This window comes from Ostrea edulis, chromosome 2 (assembly GCF_947568905.1).
Source record: "Ostrea edulis chromosome 2, xbOstEdul1.1, whole genome shotgun sequence".
Lineage (NCBI taxonomy): Eukaryota > Metazoa > Mollusca > Bivalvia > Ostreida > Ostreidae > Ostrea > Ostrea edulis.
The window spans coordinates 14,841,984-14,862,168 of NC_079165.1; the positions used below are offsets into that span (position 1 = coordinate 14,841,984).

At 33.7% G+C, this 20,185-nt stretch overlaps 1 protein-coding gene across 1 annotated transcript in view; it reads right to left on the reverse strand.

The window, feature by feature from the left end:
* LOC125679722 (dynein axonemal assembly factor 8-like) overlaps positions 1-20,185 on the reverse strand; it is a 45,683-nt gene that overhangs the window by 5,137 nt on the left and 20,361 nt on the right. The window contains exons 23-27 of the mRNA XM_048919167.2: positions 17,349-17,451; positions 15,435-15,549; positions 10,123-10,213; positions 9,467-9,552; positions 8,707-8,776 (exon numbers count right to left, since the gene is read on the reverse strand). Coding sequence (XP_048775124.2) covers positions 8,707-8,776; positions 9,467-9,552; positions 10,123-10,213; positions 15,435-15,549; positions 17,349-17,451 — 465 coding nt within the window. The remainder of the gene's footprint in view (positions 1-8,706; positions 8,777-9,466; positions 9,553-10,122; positions 10,214-15,434; positions 15,550-17,348; positions 17,452-20,185) is intronic.

Below are 20,185 nucleotides of genomic sequence, written 5' to 3' on the forward strand. Positions count from 1 at the left end.
GAGCAATATACAACCAACCTAACCTTAACATTCCCCGTACCAACATGCTATACAAAAACCTAACATTTACCCTAACTTTTACTACCAACCAATTACGGTTACTTTTTTAGAAGTGATGCGAGGGCCAGGATCGCCAGCATAGGCTAGGTGCATGGGTTATTTTAGGCGGGATAAAGAAGTTGGGATCGTCTACCCTCCCCAAAATAGTGTTTTATACATTTTTCTATAATTCACTGAAGTACTATCATAGCATACTAATATTCAGGGTATATCACTCCCTCATACAAGTGCATTTTTCACATTTGTATTTGTCCTTGATGTGGATACAATGGAACATGCGAAGCTCTAGACTCCGTGACCAATTCCAGTGAGATTATAGACTATAGAATGTCTCTTACGTTATACATGTACAGAAGCTGATTTCTAAAGTGTACATCGTGTGAATGACGACATGGTTAAATCAGCCTTACTATGCACTGTTTGTTATAACAATATATCATGTTGAAATTTTTGGAATTCTATACAAATATTACACATAAACTGATAAATCTAAATGTTGCAATACATAAATTGGAATGTTGTTTGTTTGTTTTCTGTCTTGTCGAGAATTGTTCACTAATATTGAGACGTGGTCGTGTATGTTTAGACTCATCATTAAATCCGTAAAAGTAGGTTAGATGCAACATCCAAATTATGAATAGATATGTGAATCGTGTATGGTTTTATTTCGACCTTTTGCAAAACAATAACTGTTGTCACCGGACGCCGCTAACGTTGGCACCGACAGAAACTGATATGTAGAGATTTAGATACAGAATGTGTTCCTAATAACAGAACACCTGAAAATTTCCTAGCTGCAAAATGTTTCATATATATAGAGGACTAATGGTTCAATGTTACAAAATGTTTTCTCTCACAATGTTGACTTAAGCTATATACTCTGATGGAAACATCGATGTTAATCTAGAATCTGCAAAGTAAGAAGCACGTAATTCAGAAACCTTCTTTATGAACCGGGTACTCACGACTAGATTAAAGCTTTTGAAGATGTGATCTTCAAATGGCACACAGAGAGGCTTCAAATGGAGTTCTCCATCCAAACATCAAAGCGTTAATTAGACAAAAATGTGCAGTCGATTCTGACAATGACCGAACACGTTATGTAAGCGGAATTTTGAGTACTCGGATAATCCTTTCCTCCAAAAATATCAACACAAGAGCTTAAAAACAATTGCAATGTTCTTTCAAAGCAGGTTTTAAAATATTTCCCAATAAATGCACCGAAACGTTAGTGCAAGTCATTGATTCAACAGTTCTGAAAAACTAACAAAAACTAACAGCAGAATATTTCACCAGCAGGGGCAATTCTAAAAACAGAATCAAAACGGATGGGCATTTTAAAAGGTCGGAATTTATCTACAATCAACTTCTACTAAACACACTTAATAGAAGAGTTGGGTACTGATTTCACAAAACCTGCAATTAATTCGATGTGATGTTTAATATCACTTCTACACAAGACTGTAGTGTGACTCCAAAATTCTCTGCATTGTATTCAAGACACCAATTTTATTAGTAAAAGTATATTTTATTGTTGTTTTTGGCTGACAGACCATCAAAGAGAGAGTAGAAACCCCCTGGGTCCACTATACCAGCCAATGAATCCAGAATAAAGCTTCGATTTTGCAGTATATTTTCGTATCCTCTGACTCTCTGTACATCATATGCTTGTGTTTCATCCGCATTAGTGGGGAAATTATGGCGCACAAAGGAATAAATTATTTCAATTTCGAGTCGTTAATATAAATTTTTGGCCAAGTTGATTCTTTCAAATTATTGGACAAAATTGTTAAATGCGATCTGCTTCATCTCAACGCTTTCATCTCTTCTTGATCGATGAGTTAGTAATAAAACATTATGGTGACCCCTGAGACGAAGAAAATTACATCAACACTGCATATCGGATCCTATGACGCACCTCGATGTGAAGTAATAATAGATTTGACAGAGAACCGAACTCAGATGGTTTCAACCAGTGAAAGACGTTTACAAAAATGCAAATTACATTAAAAGCAGTAATAAATAAACATGAACTGGAAATATTTAAATGGTGTGCAAATCAAAACAAAACAACCAACCGACAGATATGGGCACCAGACCATACAACATTATCCTAACATGCTGGTTAGAGAGTGCCCTCTGCACAATTTTGATGAATACTGTGAAGAAAATCGTTCAATTTTAAATTACTGTATACAGTACCTAATTCTGTATACATATACTTGACCGAGAATTGAAATTATTTTTTTTACTTTTTTTTGTATACCCTTTTGTATTAGTTACATGAGATATCACATAGCAGATACCTTTTACTTGTTCCAAACAGATTAACTTCTGGATATGTGGGTTTTTTTTTTATCAGTTACATACACTGAAGATTGCGCACGCGCTAACGATGATCCTGCGCACGCGTTAACGATGATCCACGATGATCCTGCGCACGCGTTAACGATGATCCTGAAGTATCCATTTATCGACATACACAAATGTAAATTGCTTTGCACAGTGAATTGTTGTTTCTATCATGGAAATTATTTAAAATAATATACAGTACTTCATTAGTATTACAAATATGTATTGTTTAATTTGTAAATAATACGCTTAGGTCATGGAACGGAGTCATGGCAATGGCAAATATTTCATAAAGTTATATAAAAATATTATTGAAAGAATTATGAAGAATGAAGAATATCTATAAATGTGGAGTAAAATCACCCATAACGAAAATGTTCCATTGCATCCTAATAGTTAAAAAAAATCAACCTGAGACACGCTTCTTATAAAATTCCATTTCAACCAGTTTGTAGCATTATAAGCAATCCACAGGGTGCTCTATCATACACCAAGTTTGAGTGAAATCTTTAACTAAAGAAATGGACTTGATTCGTGGCTCTTGAGACAATAGAAAGCTGTAGCGATTCGGTTACTTCCTACAGGAGAGAAGCTAACATTGAACAGTCTCCTGTTTTACAATGCCTGGTCATCTGCACGACCTCGGGTCGATGATGCCGCCATGTCTCACTAATACCTATTTCATTTACCCCTTATATAATCAATTACTCTACACGCATATTCAACTTATCATTTAAGATAACAGACAATATAACGATTAATTTGCTTCGTGTAGGACAAACTAGTATAGAATTTATTTTGCTACGTAAGAGTCGTTCGAGTTTAGTACCGGACTAAGCTTGTGAGTGACGATACTGTAACGTCCTGTGGCACATGGACTCGTTCATGCCGCGTTATTACCACGGCGTAATCAGCATATAGCGCCCATCTCATGCCTGGGGAAGCATATTTGTAGAAAACATAATCAATTTCTACACTGACTGTGGTACGATTACCGCCAATCAGTAGTGATGTGTCATGTCAGCTCTCTGTGAATTTCATTATTTGAAAACTTTGCTCAACAGTAATTTTCATTGAGTGTTGGGAGCGGTAGTATATATATGGATATGGATAATGGAAGTTATGTACAATGCTATTTTGAAATTGAAAACTTTCAAATTTACCTTATTTAGATGAAGAAGAAAAAAGCAGTTTTAGTAGAAAGTAATCTGAAAAAATACTTGGTATCAAAATCCCTGCTAGACTTGAACCCGCGAATTACAGATCAGCAGACGACACGTTAAACTACTGAGCTACCCAGCTAAGCAATTAGATTAAATGGAATATACATGTATTGCTGATATCTATATTTTCAGTCACGTTTCAAAAGGAAGTCCGCCATTATGACGATGCATATTTAACGCCACATTTCAAAGAAAACAGATCATTCGCAGCCGCTCCATTTCTGAACTCCTCGACATAGCCATGGGCAGGGTTGTAAAACTTATATACCCTACATGCATTACATTCACATAAACTATGAAATGATCCCCTTAGAAATTAAGATTTGAAGTCTTAGTTTTACATGCATAAAGATTTTTTTAAAATTTCCAAGATTTGGAAATGAAGTAAGATTCTAATAAGCTTTTCAACTCATCCTCGCAAGATGCTAAAACTGTGCAAGTACTGTGTAAGTGTTCGATACTTATTTTCCTGTCTCAAAAATATAATTTACATCTTTTTATGCATGGATTTCCTTTTCAATCAAAAAGATATTTTGATTTTTGTAATGTATAATAGTGGAAACATGGGACTGATTTAAATACTGCACATGCGATGATTCGGTTGATACTTTTCTAAACGCCCATTCTTCAAAAAATGTTCACATGAATTGAACCCAAATTTTGCAAGAAATTATAGTTTCTGACCAATGATATTGTAATTAAACTCTGATCTATAATCTCTGCTTTATCAGTTCCACTTAAAATCAGGCAAGGCTTATGTGCAATTCTTAAAAGTGGCAATGTTTATTTAAATGATATTTATTTAATGAATCAAGAAATGAAAATACTACAGAACCCAGGATAAACTCTCTTTGATATACACAGCGCTTCTGACATTTTCTTTAGAATTGTTTTTTCATCTCCTTGATATGAAGAGGTCTTGTATGATTTTGGCAATAGGTTTGAATACTTTTTATAGGTTAGTTCAGTGGTAAGATCACTTATCTACATGTAGTAATGTAAGAGTCCCGGGTTCTTATAGGTTAGTTCAGTGGTTAGATCACTTATCTACATGTAGTAATGCAAGAGTCCCGGGTTCAATCTCTGATTGATTCAAAGATTTTTCTCTCCTTCTTTGCTACATCAAGTTAGTAATGGTCATATATACAACTTTATGTAATACACATAAAAGCTGACTTTACATTTTTACATGCAACAACTAGGAACTATCAAAATATGCGAACTCTAAAACAGACCTGCTAATATACCACAAGTTGTGTTTTTTGGATGGTTTATTTTTATTTTTTATTTTTTTTTTGGTTGCTGGTTTTTTTTTTTTTTTTTTTGGTCTTGTTTTTTGTTGTTGTTGTTGTAAAAACAAGATAGGAAACAAGTGAATGTCAAATAAATTATAGAGTATTGAGAAACATCAGGTATAACCTGACTGATTCACGATTTTCCCCAAAATCTTGTTTTTCACTTTTAATGATCAAAATCTACTGTCAAATGTGTTTAAAAGGTTTCACAAAAAAATTAAGGTTATACATTATCACAGAAGCTCATTTTAGAGAGTTTATTATTTGTTTTGTAAACAAAGATTGCGATATGTTATTGTTTACGAAATTTTCAAAAGAAATGGATATCAATCTAAGTTATTATATATATCGTATTTCAAGCATTCTTTAGGTAAAATGTGTCATCTAAAAGTCGAAATTTATGACTATGCAAAATTAAGATGCTTTATATTACAAAATTAACATCTTAATGGTTTGTTTGTTTACATATAAAGACTCAGTCTTTGTTTACATAACACAGGGTTAAGGTTAAAATATAGCTTTTATTCTTCCATTCAGAAGGTTAAAATTTTGGCTGTCAACATTAAATGAGTTATACATATTTTTAATGTTTAACATAAAAAAATGAAATTTTTTTTTCTTCAAAAATTGTGAATCAGTCCCTTTAATTAAAAGAAGAGGAAATTCTTTTACTTAATCAAAGTACTGACATGCACAAAAACAAGGAAATACTACTTGTGTATCAAAACAGAGCTTCATTATGTATCTATACAGGGCTCTAGTTCTATTTTTGTACCTATGCAGGATTCTTTCTATGCAAGATTCTGTACATCCCTTTATGCATTTAAATGTAGGGTGATATCTCACTTTATCCTGTTACCGGAGTATGAAGTTCCACAACATGGAATTCGCAGTTGCTGAAACTTTTTACTGATTTCTTGGTATGACATAATTTATTAGGATTGAATAACTCTGAGCTATTTGATTGGCTCAGATCCAACAATCTAGAAGAATAGACTGTGATGTTCATCTTCACATACCTTGAGGTGAATATAACATTTGATATTTCCTACATTCGATAGAAACTTTACTGGAAATTTCCAGACTAATTTGATTATTTAGTATTTCTTGGTCTTCCAATGAAAACTTGCATCACTACACCCTGTAGGTCTGGCACTGTAGATGTAAAAAAAAAAATGCGGCTGATCAAATATTGTCTTTAGTATCTGGTTTTGATATTTTGAATTATTCAATCCAGTAATAAATAAAACACAGTGACTTTCGTCAATTTTCAACTAGGTCTTGCACTCTCACTGTCAACAAAGATGGCTGACCAGGTGTTCTTTCATAGGCTTTAGTAACAGATTTCAATCTTTTACTGTATACAGGGAAAATCCCCCCCCCCCCCCCCTATTTTCTTTTCACCCCTTTAACACTTGTTGTCAGTGGGTCAATTTACAATTTAAGACTGGACAAAACAGTTTTCTCTGTAATCTCTCTTTCAATATAAGTTTAAAACAGGACAAAACATCTGCAAGTGTAGAAGGGCGAAAATGACACGGGCATATATAACCCCGTATGTAGTCAATTATCCAATCATGATAAAACAATTATTGACATTTTCTTGCTCAATACCATGTTTTAGTTAACCTAAAAGTACAATATTTCCCTCATTCTTCAGTGTTTGTGAATATTGTACTTCTTGGGTGGCTAGAACATGGTATTGACCTTATATATGCCAATCATTGTTTAATACTAACCGAATAAACAATTTCCATTTGCAGACTACAAACCCTTACAGCTACAGCATGCCAACCAATAAACTGAAGTGTTCAAGTCTAAGGTGTTGTTTCCAAAGCTTTGTTTCAACATAAGCATTGATTTATGGCGTCATTTATAGTGTATAATGTTAAAAAAATTCTAATCACGTTTTAACACAAACTTAATCAAGTATTAACTCTTATAATTCATTCTCGGTTTTGACATCATTCAGAATTTTCAAGACTTTGTTCACTTTAGGCGACTATGCATAACAAAAGTTTCAATAGAATCTGTTGTCTGTGATTGATATGCTCTCATTTTAATCACCTTTTTGTGTTTAATTGAAAAAATTTCATTAGTCTAGAGTGCGATTTTATTACACAAAAAGAGAGAATTAGGCCAAATTTATCCATAACGCAATCTATATGCTTGCACTTCATACTGGATTCTTTCCAACAGTTAAAATGCTCTAAAGTAAACTCAAATATCCATCTCCAATATTCAGATTAATATTTCATATTGTGCCAATGACATCAATTGTGGTGTTGTAATCTTGTCATTAATCCATAAGCTTATCATAAACGACAGGTATTAATCACTGAAACTTAAGCATCAGCTGCCAAATCAAGGAATAAATATCTGATCGAATTACGTAAGTTATGATGTTTAGGAATACCCAGATCACATGAGAACCAGTCTGATTATTGATTCGTTAATAATCTATTAATCACATTTGTCTGAAGCAATCCGCTTCTGATGTTCTATTCTAAGAAGATGCATGTCATAAATATATTTATCTTATCCCTTACTGCTAAATTAGCCTACACGACAGACGTGATGTCCACATAAACCTCAAGTTTGAAAGTCATCAATTCAGCTCTTACATGCTACCCACTGCTGAGCTGCAAGCTAAAGCAAACACAACAAATGACAAGGTAATTTGATAAAGATACATTATCAAATTAATGGCTTCTAAATCAGTGTTTAAAAAACAAAACATCAATGACAATTTCATTCTTCAAGTTTGACACTTTGTGTGGATGTGTGTGATGCTGTTGAATGTTGTCATGCTTAAGTGGTTTCAACTAGTCCTCCAGAACAGGAGCTTACATGATTGGCTTGACACTATAGAATTGAGCAAAGAAAAAATAATCTTGAATTATCTCTCAATGTGTCTATTGGGTGAAGCTTACCTAAATTTGACTATGTTGAGAAAACATTATGTGATTAAAAATTTCTCGTCATCACCTCATTTCATCATGTTGATGATAAGGTTGACAGTCTGGCAAGAAACAAAACATGTACAGTGTTGTACAAAAGAAAATGTATCCATAGGAACTAAAATACCCAGTTTTAAAATTTTTCTGGACTTCAAAACTTTTCTAATTGTATGAAAATATATTTGTCTTTGTTATGATATAATGACTTTTCTAATCTTCAGAACGCTAAAAAGGGTACTCTCATTGAACTATTCATAAAAAGGGTTTAATGTGTACCTGAGCCAATCTCATACATACTCGTACAAAAGATCTCAAATAGTCTTATCCAATGAACTTTTCCTAGCTCATAACCAAGCTAGATTTCGATGTACAGGTACTAAAAAAACAATTTTAGAAAATTCATGTTGACATAATTTCTGGAAATAACCATGTCAATCAAACCAATTCATATTGAAAGCTATGTCTTCTATAAGTCCATGTTGAAACCATATAACTTGATGAAATGAGAGATTTGTAGAATGAGAAGACCATGCAAAGAGAATATCAAATCCACATGTTGTGCATCATCCTACACAATCACCTTGTTTCATTTTTTTTTTTACAATGTAGGAAAATAATTAATTATAAAATATCCAGATTCCCCTCTCCCCTATTACATGTAATATATCAATATATGTGAATATAAATCTGACAGAAAGTTCTGACCCCCCTTTCCCCTACTACATGTAATATACAATATGTGTAATATAAATCTGACATTCCCCTCTCCACTAATTACATTATAGGTAAATATAAATCTGACAGGAAGTTCCGTACCTGCTTGATGTCTGTAGGACGGAATATCCCTCCTCCATATCTTCCAATAATGGAATCTGCACCAAAATCACTGACAGAAAAAAAGTCAAAGCTTTACAGAGTGTAAAATTTAACGGTCTTTCAAAAGTTTTCAAGTATGTCAAGACGAAATACCCATTGTCTTACAGAGTACTGTTAAATAGGTCAATGAAGCTACTAATGGATTAATGTACTATATATTCTCGTGCCTATGTAACATTTCATGGGGGGCAAAATAATATATCTATTAATTAGAAGACTGCAGTAATTTCATGGTTGCGCACCAGTTTTAATCCTCTGATGTATCTAATTATACAGTGCACAAAAGAACAAAAAAGATAACAGACATATGCAGCTGAATAGGGATATTGCAAAGTCCTATATAATTATCAGCGTCACCACTAAAAAGGAATTGGAAAGCCCTAGATATCTGCAGAGCTTCATCAAATTGTTTCCTAATTTACCCCTGCAGTCAGCACTAGAAGACCGAGATAATGAGCGCCCTGTAATATGTAGCTGATTCAATTACGAGAAAGATCAGGCTGTTATGTCAGCATAAGGTGCTCTGTAATGTCAAAGGGAGGTGACTATGCAACACCTAATGCAATAAAACGGTGACAGTTTAACATATTACATCACACCAAGTTTAAGTCCTTCATTAACATCTCGGTGACTGTGGGGCATAAAAATGTTATTTTGAAAACTAATTGTCTTAAAGTGTCGGCCTTGTAGTACCGCTCACCTTCCCATAATGGAGTCAAAGGAAAGAACAGCATTGTCTCTCTGTAGGGCGAAGACCAGGGCCGGCCCAGACAGCAGCATGGGAACCTTTAATGACAACAGAAAATAAACTCAATAATTAACTCTCCACAATACATACTAAATTGTCGGTAGTGTATGGTTACAAAGTATGGTTTCAAGACAAAAAATGTGTTTCAACTTCATTTTCAAAGTTGTGTTCTTTGAAATTAAATGAGTCATTTGATCTAAGTGTTATTTTCCCCCAATGCATCAAGTAGAAACATTTGTCTTCATGTTGCAGATGGATGCAGCTCTGTAATCAAGAAATGGGAAATTTAATCAAATAATCTTTTCTACCAATATTCACAGATCAATTTACTCTCAGACATCAATGTAAGTGCTCTTCCTAAACAACAGTTACATTGAATCGGTTTCAAACTGAGACCCCCATGGGTTCAGATGGTTCATCCTTTTTCAATTGTCAGGCTTAATACTCGCTAACCAAGTATTACTTAAATATGAAAATAAAATGTCCACACAGAATCCAGTTAATGTAGAGATTAACGAGGAAATTAATCTGGGGCAAGATGAGAAGCTGAAATACATTTGTGGCAATAATTAAAACTGATTTAAGATGAGAATCCTCCACATGCCCACCTGTTGGTAACTTCCGGCATTGATGATGTGAAGGAAAACTTCAGCTTGTTCCTGAGTGAACCAAACCATTCGTGCTCCAACTATCTCAAATCTAAATAAATACAGAAAACCATACAAGCAAAGAGCTACATTTACAGTATATATTTATTTTTTTTATTTGCAAAATTTAGTATTTGATAATGACATTCATACATACATTCACACACATAGTTAGTTATAATAACATAATAAGGTTGACAGTACCAAGTAAAGAGAGGAAAGGCATTAATCAAAAATATTTTTCCATACAGCCCAGATTGTACTGAATTTTTTAAAATTACAGTTTTTTGAAAATATACAATGTTCAATTTCATATTTCATCTTAATATATTGTAATACACCCTCAAAAGATGGTGATCTGTTTTGTTTGCAACATAAAAATATATATTGCTTGGTATATAAAATTATGAAATTTATTACTTTGTTGGAATTTTGTAATGGACAATCACCAAAAATAATATTAAAAACATTGAAACCAATTCTATTTGTTGTTCTCTCATAAATATGTAAGCTTAGTTGGTTCCACAAAGTTCCTATTTTGTCGCAAAACACAAAAATATGTTCAATGTTTTCAGAGCTGTGTCCACAAAATGAGCAAATATCATTATCCACAACTTTGATTTTTTTTAAGTAACTTTTAACAGGTATAATTCTATGTAGAATTCTGTATTGCAACCATTGTGCTGCTGAATCTGACGTTAATTTAAAACATATTTCAAAAACTTCCTTGGTAATGATATCTCTATAGCCCCTCAAAAATGGACATGAATTCCATTTAGCAATTGAAGTCGGAATTTCTTCTTTATAAGTAATGTTCTTATATATATAATTTGTGCATTTCTTATGCAATAGTATATCTTCATAGTGAAAAGGTGTGGATGGACCATTAACATATTTTCTCAACTCTTTCGACACACATAATTTTTTTGCCATCGTAGAAATAGAATTTATAATACTGTTGTATTGCATAAAACAAACATGATCAATATCAAATTTTTTTTCAAATCTATCCATTGTTAGAAAAACACCGTTAGAGTCTACAAAATCATTGACTGTCTTGACACCTTTTTCATATACACTTTTTTACAAACACATATGATTTGCCAACTTTAACTTTTGAATTGTACCATATTGGAACATTTACAAAATTCATTTGTGTCCGAGAATTCAATGTCAAGTGTAAACTCATTACCTTCATCCATGAAGTAAAAACATCAGTCCAAAATGGATTAAAAGTATTTTTTAGCAGACAATATATATATTCATCCCCAAAATCTAAGATTTTATTCACCACTCCTTTTCCATAAGAAGCTTCAAAAATGTTCATCCAGGAAGGGTTGCATGTTGATACTTTTTGAATCCATGAGCACTTTAAAGATATTATGAAATTATTTATATTGGTCATGTTAAGCCCACCCAACATGCATTTTTGAGTAACCATTACTCTTTTAACTTTATCACATTTTGCTTTCCATATAAATCTAAAGAGTTCCTGAGTTAATGAGTTTATGATTTCTTGACTGAGATTTGGTAGTGCAGAAAATAGGTGATTAAGTTTTGGGAGGAGAAGCGTTTTAATGACTGTGACTCTTCCTATGGGTGTTAAAATCCTTCTACTCCACTGCTTTATCATTGCATGAATAGTAGGAATCTGAGGACTAAAATTTAATTCTACAATTTTTTCTAGATCAACTGAAAAATGTATTCCTAGGAGAGTGAGGCTTGTGGATCCCCAGTCTAGTTTCCATCTTGGGTGATGATAGACATCAGCAGAAAATTTTTTTGCTCCGATCCAAATAATTTTTGTTTTGGAGCTGTTTATTTTTAATCCTGATAGCTTTGAGAAGAATTCTAGGGTTTCCAAAGCATTAAAAAGTGATTTATCTGAGCCATCAAGGGTCAAAGATGTATCATCCGCGTACTGAGACATTTTATGTTCTTTATCATTGATAACTATACCTTTAATATTTTTATTTTGTTTAATCAAAATAGCAAGTACTTCTGCACATAGAATAAATAAGTATGGGGCAATAGGGTCACCCTGACGGCACCCTCTCTGAATGTCGAATTGTTCAGAGAGCTTTCCACATTGTAGAACTGAGGCTTTGATATTGGTATTTAGAATTTTAACCCAAGTAATTACATTGTTACCGAAACCAAAGAAATCTAAGACCTTATATATAAACGACCATGATATTGAGTCAAGTGCCTTCTCAAAATCTATAAGCATAAGCAAGCCTGGTAAATTATGTTTTTCTGTATATGCCATGAGGTCATATATAAATCTAGTATTTTCCCCTATATATCTACCTTTTATGAAGCCAGTTTGTGTATTAGAAATAATCTAATCTAAAGTACTTTTAATTTTTTGGCTAATACAGCCTGATATTAATTTATATAACACATTAAGTAGAGTGATAGGCCGCCAATTCTTAAGGAATTGCCTTGGTTTATCACCCTTTGGTAAACAAGAAATGATACCAAGTCTCTGTGAGACTGGTAAATATCCTTGCCTAAAGATTTGATTAATAGCACCAGTAATATAAGCCTTAAGATCATTCCAAAAAAATTTAAAAAATTCTGTTGTAAATCCATCACTGCCTGGAGACTTATTGTTTTTCATTTCTTTAAGCACTTGAAAGATTTCACGCTCACCAATATCTTTTTCTAGATCCATGGAAGTTTTTTGATCAAGTCTAGGTAATTTTGTTAAAGTTAATATATCATTCAGGTCCATATTGATCAAATCAGAGTCGTAATTCTTATATAGGTTTTCATAAAACTGTTTGATTTCTTTCAGAATATCTGATTGATTATAAATAATCCCATTATCTTGGGTTTCTATTTTTTTAATTGTCTTATTTAAATAGTTTCTTGCCTCTAGATGACAAAAATATTTTGTGGGTTTTTCCCCTTCTTCAATCCATTTGGCTCTAGAACGCACAAAGTGACCTTTTAATTTTTCCTTTCTTATATTTTCCAATTGTTTTTGTTTTTCTTCCAATACCCCAAGCTCCTCTGAGTCATTGGTTTCGATTTCATTGATTTCTTCTATCAAACTGGCTTCTAAAGTATTTCTTTCTCGTTTTTTGTAAGATGAGTAAGAAATTGTCATTCCACGTATTTCCATAAGTAAGGTTTCTAGAAATAAAGCATCATCAAGCTCAGAATTCTCATCTTGAGAGTCATGGGAATATTGTGTTTTTACTAATTGAATATGTTGTTTTACCTTTTCAACAAAGACTTTATCATATAAAAGTAGGTTATTGAACTTCCATAAACCCCGCCCTCTCTCAAATGTGTTAAATCTGAACTCGATGACTACTATTGAATGGTCAGATCTATAACCAGATCTAATTGAACAGTCTTCAGTGATATTGGTAAAGTTTTCTGAGATTAAGATATAGTCCAGGCGTGCTTGCTTAAATGGCTTTTATTTCCTCCATGTATACAATTTATTACATGGTTTGAGAACTCGCATATAGTCTACTAAATGTAAATCATTCATGACCTCAATAAGCATATCCTTTGCCTTGGGATTATTTACATGACAATAATTTTGAGTATCCAGAGTTTGATCCAAAGCTATATTAAAATCTCCACACAATAAGAAGTAATCATTATCGAAATCTATAAAACATTCTCGTACTTTTTCATAAAACTCTGGACAATCAACATTAGGTCCATATATGTTAACTAATGTTGTTCTATTGTTATTAATACTTAAATCAATTGCTAATAAGTTTCCATTGGAGTCCTTCTTTTCTTTGTGTAATTCAAGTTCAAAATTATTGTTAAAAAGTATTGCAACACCTCTGGAGTTGGAAGAAAAAGAATTAAAAACACATTTGTATCCCCATTGTGCTTCTATGCAAGCCTCTATATCACGTGTGAAATGAGTGTCTTGTAAGCATACAATAGAAAATCCTTTTGTTTTATAAAAATTTAAAACATCTTGCCTTTTGGATGGAGTAGAAAGCCCCTGACAGTTTATAGTAACCACCTTTACAGTATCAACCATAACAATAATTGTAGAAACACATACATACATGCATTCACACAGTAATGGCCTAATATAACAACAGAAAACATGAGAAGAAAAAAAGTGAAAAAGTAAAATAAAACAGAAATAAACAGGTCAAGAATAACACTCTGCAATCTGCAGGGAAACACCTGATACTCGTTACCGGAAGTCTATTGGGCGAGTTAAATGTAAGGTTCAGTCCGTAGAAAATCACTAATATAGCCCACTCCAGCCAAGTTCAGGGTCCCGTCGATCTACACGCTCACTCTCTTTCAAACGCCATCTTGACCCAGTATATATTTTCTAGTTATCTATATCTACACCATAAGTATGGGAATGAAGGGCTTATTGAATTAAATCCCATGGTGAAATTCCCGTGCACCATTGTTTCAATCTGGACAATTTGTCTCCTATGTAACCTTAGTAACAAATTTACAACAAAGATTTAATCTAGCATACTGTATACAAGATAAATTTGGCCTTTGTTTTATTTTTGCCCTTTTCGCTTTTATCAGAAATTGGTAAATCTAAAAGCTGGATAAATATAAATTCATTCATTGCATTAAAGTATCAATAAAAATTTATGACTGTGGACCAATTCAAAACTGGGCAATATAATTTTTAAATGCACCTTGTCAAAATTGGCAAGGGACAAAAATGTCCCTGTATATAGTTCTACACTGTGCATAGGGATATAGGCTTTTGGGACACCAGAACATGACATAATACAGTATGCAAAAAGCCATTATGAAGGTGCACTTCACTTACACCTGACTTCAGCCTGAGGTATGGCGATTTACTCCCAGCTTGCTAGGCAATCAGAATGCATGCATGATTCTATTTACATAGGAAACAAGAACATTTAGAAACTGCAAACCTCTGCCAAGTTCCCTAACCTCTCTGTGGAAAATGAAGCAGTCAACCAGCAAAGGAGTTGTGTGATTAACATAAGCATTCTATCAGATTGAACAGGCTTACTAGCAAGGCAGTTTAAGTTTCCTAAACACTGGCAGACACATCAGATTATTACACATTTTCTTCCAAAATTAAAATCAGCTCTTGCCAGCAAGCAAACCTCTCGTTAGTGAAAATTAGAATTTAGTTATTGTGTCATCTTGTTCACAAATAACGACACACAAACATAACCCCCAAAACATAACCTTTTTAACAGAAGTAATAAACATGCATAAATATTCCCTTGATGTTTGTTAGTAGTGTTCAAGTTTGATTGTGTTGTCTTTATACTCACTCTTGTTTCAAAATTTCCTCCACAATATCGACATACGCATAATGTCCCCGGTCGTGGATCTTCAGGAGTGGTGGTTTCAGAACAATGCATGTTGTCTGCAGTAATAACTGGATTTCTAAGGGGGGAAAAGGTAAATTTAGAGTTCTGGGTTATTTTTTTTTTATGTTTGTCATTGCTCACTATAAGATACAATGATTTTCTTTTCATGCATGGAGCAACTACAGTCCCTTAAATGATCTACTTTACCATTTTTCCATTTGCTTACCATGCATTCACTGTTTGCTCACAGTTCGTTTACCGTTTGCTCACTGTGCGTTCACTGTTTGCTCACTGTGTGTTCATTGCTTGCTCACCGTTTGTTTACCGTTTGCTCACTGTGCAATCATTGCTTGCTCACTGTTCATTTACCGTTTGCTCACCGTGCATTCACTGTTTGCTCACAGTTCGTTTGCTCACTGTGTGTTCATTGTTTGCTCACCATGCATTCACTGTGTGCTCTCCGTACGTTCATCATTCACAAAGCGCTCACCGTGTGTTCAACATTAAGTCTTTGCATTGTCATTCAGAACACCAAAGTGAAAGGTTTGCTCTCCATAGCAAGACAAAATGAAAAAAGAACATGTGCTTAAGAGTGGAAGGAAACTTTCTTATTATATCAGAAATTTAATTTTGAAGTACAAAATTTCTGGATTATCAAATGTGAAAATTCAAGGAAAACTGCAGATCACTCACCAATATCAAACAATAGAATAAATCATTTTATTCTTACAGAACACAACTATTGTCTGGTTAAAAAGTGGTGGTGGTGGGGGGGGGGGGGGAGTAGTTCTGAATGAAAAGAATATAAGAGCCTGCTGTTATTTATTGAAGGACTAGCACTGGTACCTGTTCCAAAAATTTCAGTTTCAGTTAATAAGTACCTCATACCCCTATTTCTGATTATTTTACATCTATATTTATGAGAGACATTGTCAATAAATGTATTTACTCCTTTTGCCAAATTTAAAACTTTTGCATCATTTGTCTGTAAATACAAAGATGTACTTTTTCTTGTACATTTTGCCCCACAAATAGATTCTTTAAATATTCTACGTGTAGTTATTATTATAACAAAACAGTTTTATCTGCATCAAAAATATACAAATATTGCACTCATTACTTCTGGGATTACTTCTCCAGGTTGATATACTTTGCACATGTAGTTGCAATAAAGCAAATTATGCAAAATCTAAGTGGGAATAAACCTTTTATATTATTTAGAAGTGTTCAGGTGTCAACACGGGGTACCTATACCATATGTGATGTTTATTTAATGCATCTATCTTAATTCCTAGGGTGTTTTTTTTAATTGCATATCTCCCAAACGACCGCGCTCGTAAATTTTGAAGTCATGCATGTACACCTGTAAATTCTTGATGTCACCATTCACTTTGTGTTCAGTGTTCACTCTGCGTGCGTTCAGTTCGCTCACCATGCGTTCACCGTTCAAGTGTGAAAGTAGAACGTTTCAGGGACTGTACAAAGAGATGAAGTAATGGACAGGTAACAGTTTACTTAACGTTTCTCTTCACAGGTACCACAGATGGAAAGGACTTACAATACACAAAAGGAAAGGATTTACAATACACAGAAGGAAAGGATTTACAATACTCAGAAGGAAAAGATTTACAATACACAAAAGGAAAGGATTTACAATACACAGAAGGAAAGGATTTACAATACTCAGAAGGAAAAGATTTACAATACACAAAAGGAAAGGATTTACAATACACAGAAGGAAAGGATTTACAATACACAAATCTACAATAACTATATTTTCCTTTTATTTTAAACAAAGCTAATACACTCATCTAATTTATTCCAATATTTCACTTCATTATCTGTAACATATGTTAAATATTACGAGGAGTTTACCAATAGCTGAATGAACTGTATCCCCTCGCATGTCACTGACTTGGACAATTCGTTTGTCCCCAGTGGACGTGTCCATCAGATCGTCAATGGCTGGACCCGTTATCTGAAACAAGTAGCATCAAAATAAAAATCTGACTCTAGAAACTTCTTTACTCTTTATATCTGAACACTGGCATTACAATCAACAAAGAGAATCTGTATTCTAATATCCACATGTAATCTATACATGTGAAAAACAAATTCCCTCACGTGATAGCATGCGATATTGCCTGCTGATCACTGTGTGAGGTGCACAACTTGAACAGTTTTTGACTACACAAGTTCTATACCACTGCATTAAATTGTTCATTCTGGTATTCAATTTTCATTTGGAGAATAAGGCTCTCTCACCATTGCATACGTGTTATCATGCAACATTAGAGAGTGTGGTTTCTATGTATGATTTGTCTCTTCAGCCCTATTGAATAGATAAAGGTCAGGGTCGTGAGACATCCACTGATCTATAGCTACTTCAATATTAAGAATAAGCTTCCAATTTGTCACCACTAAGAACTTAAATGTTGTCTGCGGAAGTTTGAATCTTTTCGTTTAGAGAGCCCTCATTCAACTTCACAACACTCACTGTCTATGCTGAGTATCACCTGAATTTTAGGCCATAACAAGCACTTTCAAACTTTTTTTTCTTGACCTTATCCAAATGAGCATTACTCAATCATGTACTGTACTTCTCATCTGTTATAATTTTTGTTGGTATGTTGTACATTGAATACAGTATAAAATGGTCATAAAAGTGTGTATAAAAGATAAATGCTAAATGTAGGTAAATACAATCACTTTTGTGGCATATTATCACACTCTCTCACAAGACAAGACCTTTGTACCCAGGGAAGGTGAATTTTTAAATTTTGGAAAAAAGCATCACTGTTGCTAATACTGTCAGTACCAATAATGGTATTGTGTTGGAACATTCAAATTTTTCCTTACGTAGCAAAAAATTGCAATTCTAGTGTAAGGTTATTTTTAAAACATTTAACACCCTGAGAAATGTGAACTTGTAATCTATATATATAGTCAGCCAAATACCATAATACACTGGACTATGTAGATACATGTAGGTCAATAATTTACAATGGATTATATAGTAGGTCATTAATTACAATGGACTATGTAGATAGGTCAATAATCTACACTGGACTAGTAGATACATGTAGGTCAATAATCTAGACTAGAATATGTAGATAGGTCAGTAATCATAAATGATAGCTACTAGATGTCATTGTGATGGCAAGCATTCCTCATAGGGGACATAAATGTTGCAATTCTACAGGACATCCTGCTGCAAAGAGTAGCTTTGATACCATTTCAAAATACATTACAGTGAAACCTTGTTAAACGTTCCCCCTTTATTACGTTAGTCCGCATATCACGTTGGAATTTCAAAGCATAAAACCATTTCTTAACAAACCTATATAAAGATAGACCTCGTTATTACTTTGTCCCAAGATGCCGGGACTCAGTATATTACGTTGTAAAAATCTGACAAAAACGTATAAACCCCTAATTACTCAAGATAATCAACCATTCACACCTTGACCGCCCCAGGCAGTCACCATGTAAATTTCCTGGTCTGTTAGGGGATTGGAGACGCTTGACTGGTCACGCTTCGATAGATCAAGTGACACCAATGCAGGTGAATACCCTGTATCGAAGCCAGTGATAAACAATTAGATAATGTTTATTTAGAAATTGTACTCTATAAAATTTTCTTCCTTTTTCATATTTTGATGATCAAAGAAATAATAATTTCTCAACCACATGCATGTTTAGCATTGTGTGATTACTTTCGATACTGACAGCTTTCGTACCAAACATGTAGGACAAAATTTATCGTAACACAGTTAAAACAGCTTGGGTAATGGCTTGGACATAGTTAGGTGACTAATGGCAGTTTTCATGGGTAATGGCTTGGACATAGTTAGGTGACTAATGGCAGTTTTCATGGGTAATGGCTTGGACATAGTTAGGTGACTAATGGCAGTTTTCATGGGTAATGGCTTGGACATAGTTAGGTGACTAATGGCAGTTTTCAATTAACAAAGTTGTCCGTTATTTTGACATAATAGTATGGGTGTTGTTAGATCTCGTCCTTAAATGCGCCGATCAAACTGCCCAGTGTTATCAGCCGATCAAACTGTCCAGTGTTGTCAGCCGATCAAACTGCCCAGTGTTATCAGCCGATCAAACTGCCCAGTGTTATCGGCCGATTCGTGCACGGCATTTAGCTCAGTGAACAATTTAAAATGCCTTGATATCTTTTTTTGATGTGCACGTGATTTTAGTGCCATCATTTAGTGTTATAAATGTGACCTTAATAAAAGTGTATTATTATTTTTTAAAATTGGATTGCGTTTGTTCTCCGTGTTTATTGTTTGTGAAAAAAGTGTGTAAGCGTTGGGTATCGCGTGCGCTTTGTGTCGTAGTTTTGTTGTTTTTTTAGGTGGCAATTTTTTAAAATTGATTTGTATCGTGTAGTAGAGATATAACTTAATAAAAATGATGTTTTGTTATTTTTTGTTTTATGTACGAATGTTGGAATACAAACCGGAACGAGTTATCAGAAAAATTTACATGAACGCATTATGTTAAAAGTTGAATGAAATGGCGGAAATGAAAGCAGATAAGCAACGCTTAGCGGCTTATCAAAGCATCCTTATACATCCTACACAAGAAATAAAGAAAAGGGATAAGAACATGAAGAATTACGGACATTGAAGATAAGATGTAAATAAATCAAGTGTCATAGTCTTTTAAACAAAGAAACAGTAGAGATATATTCA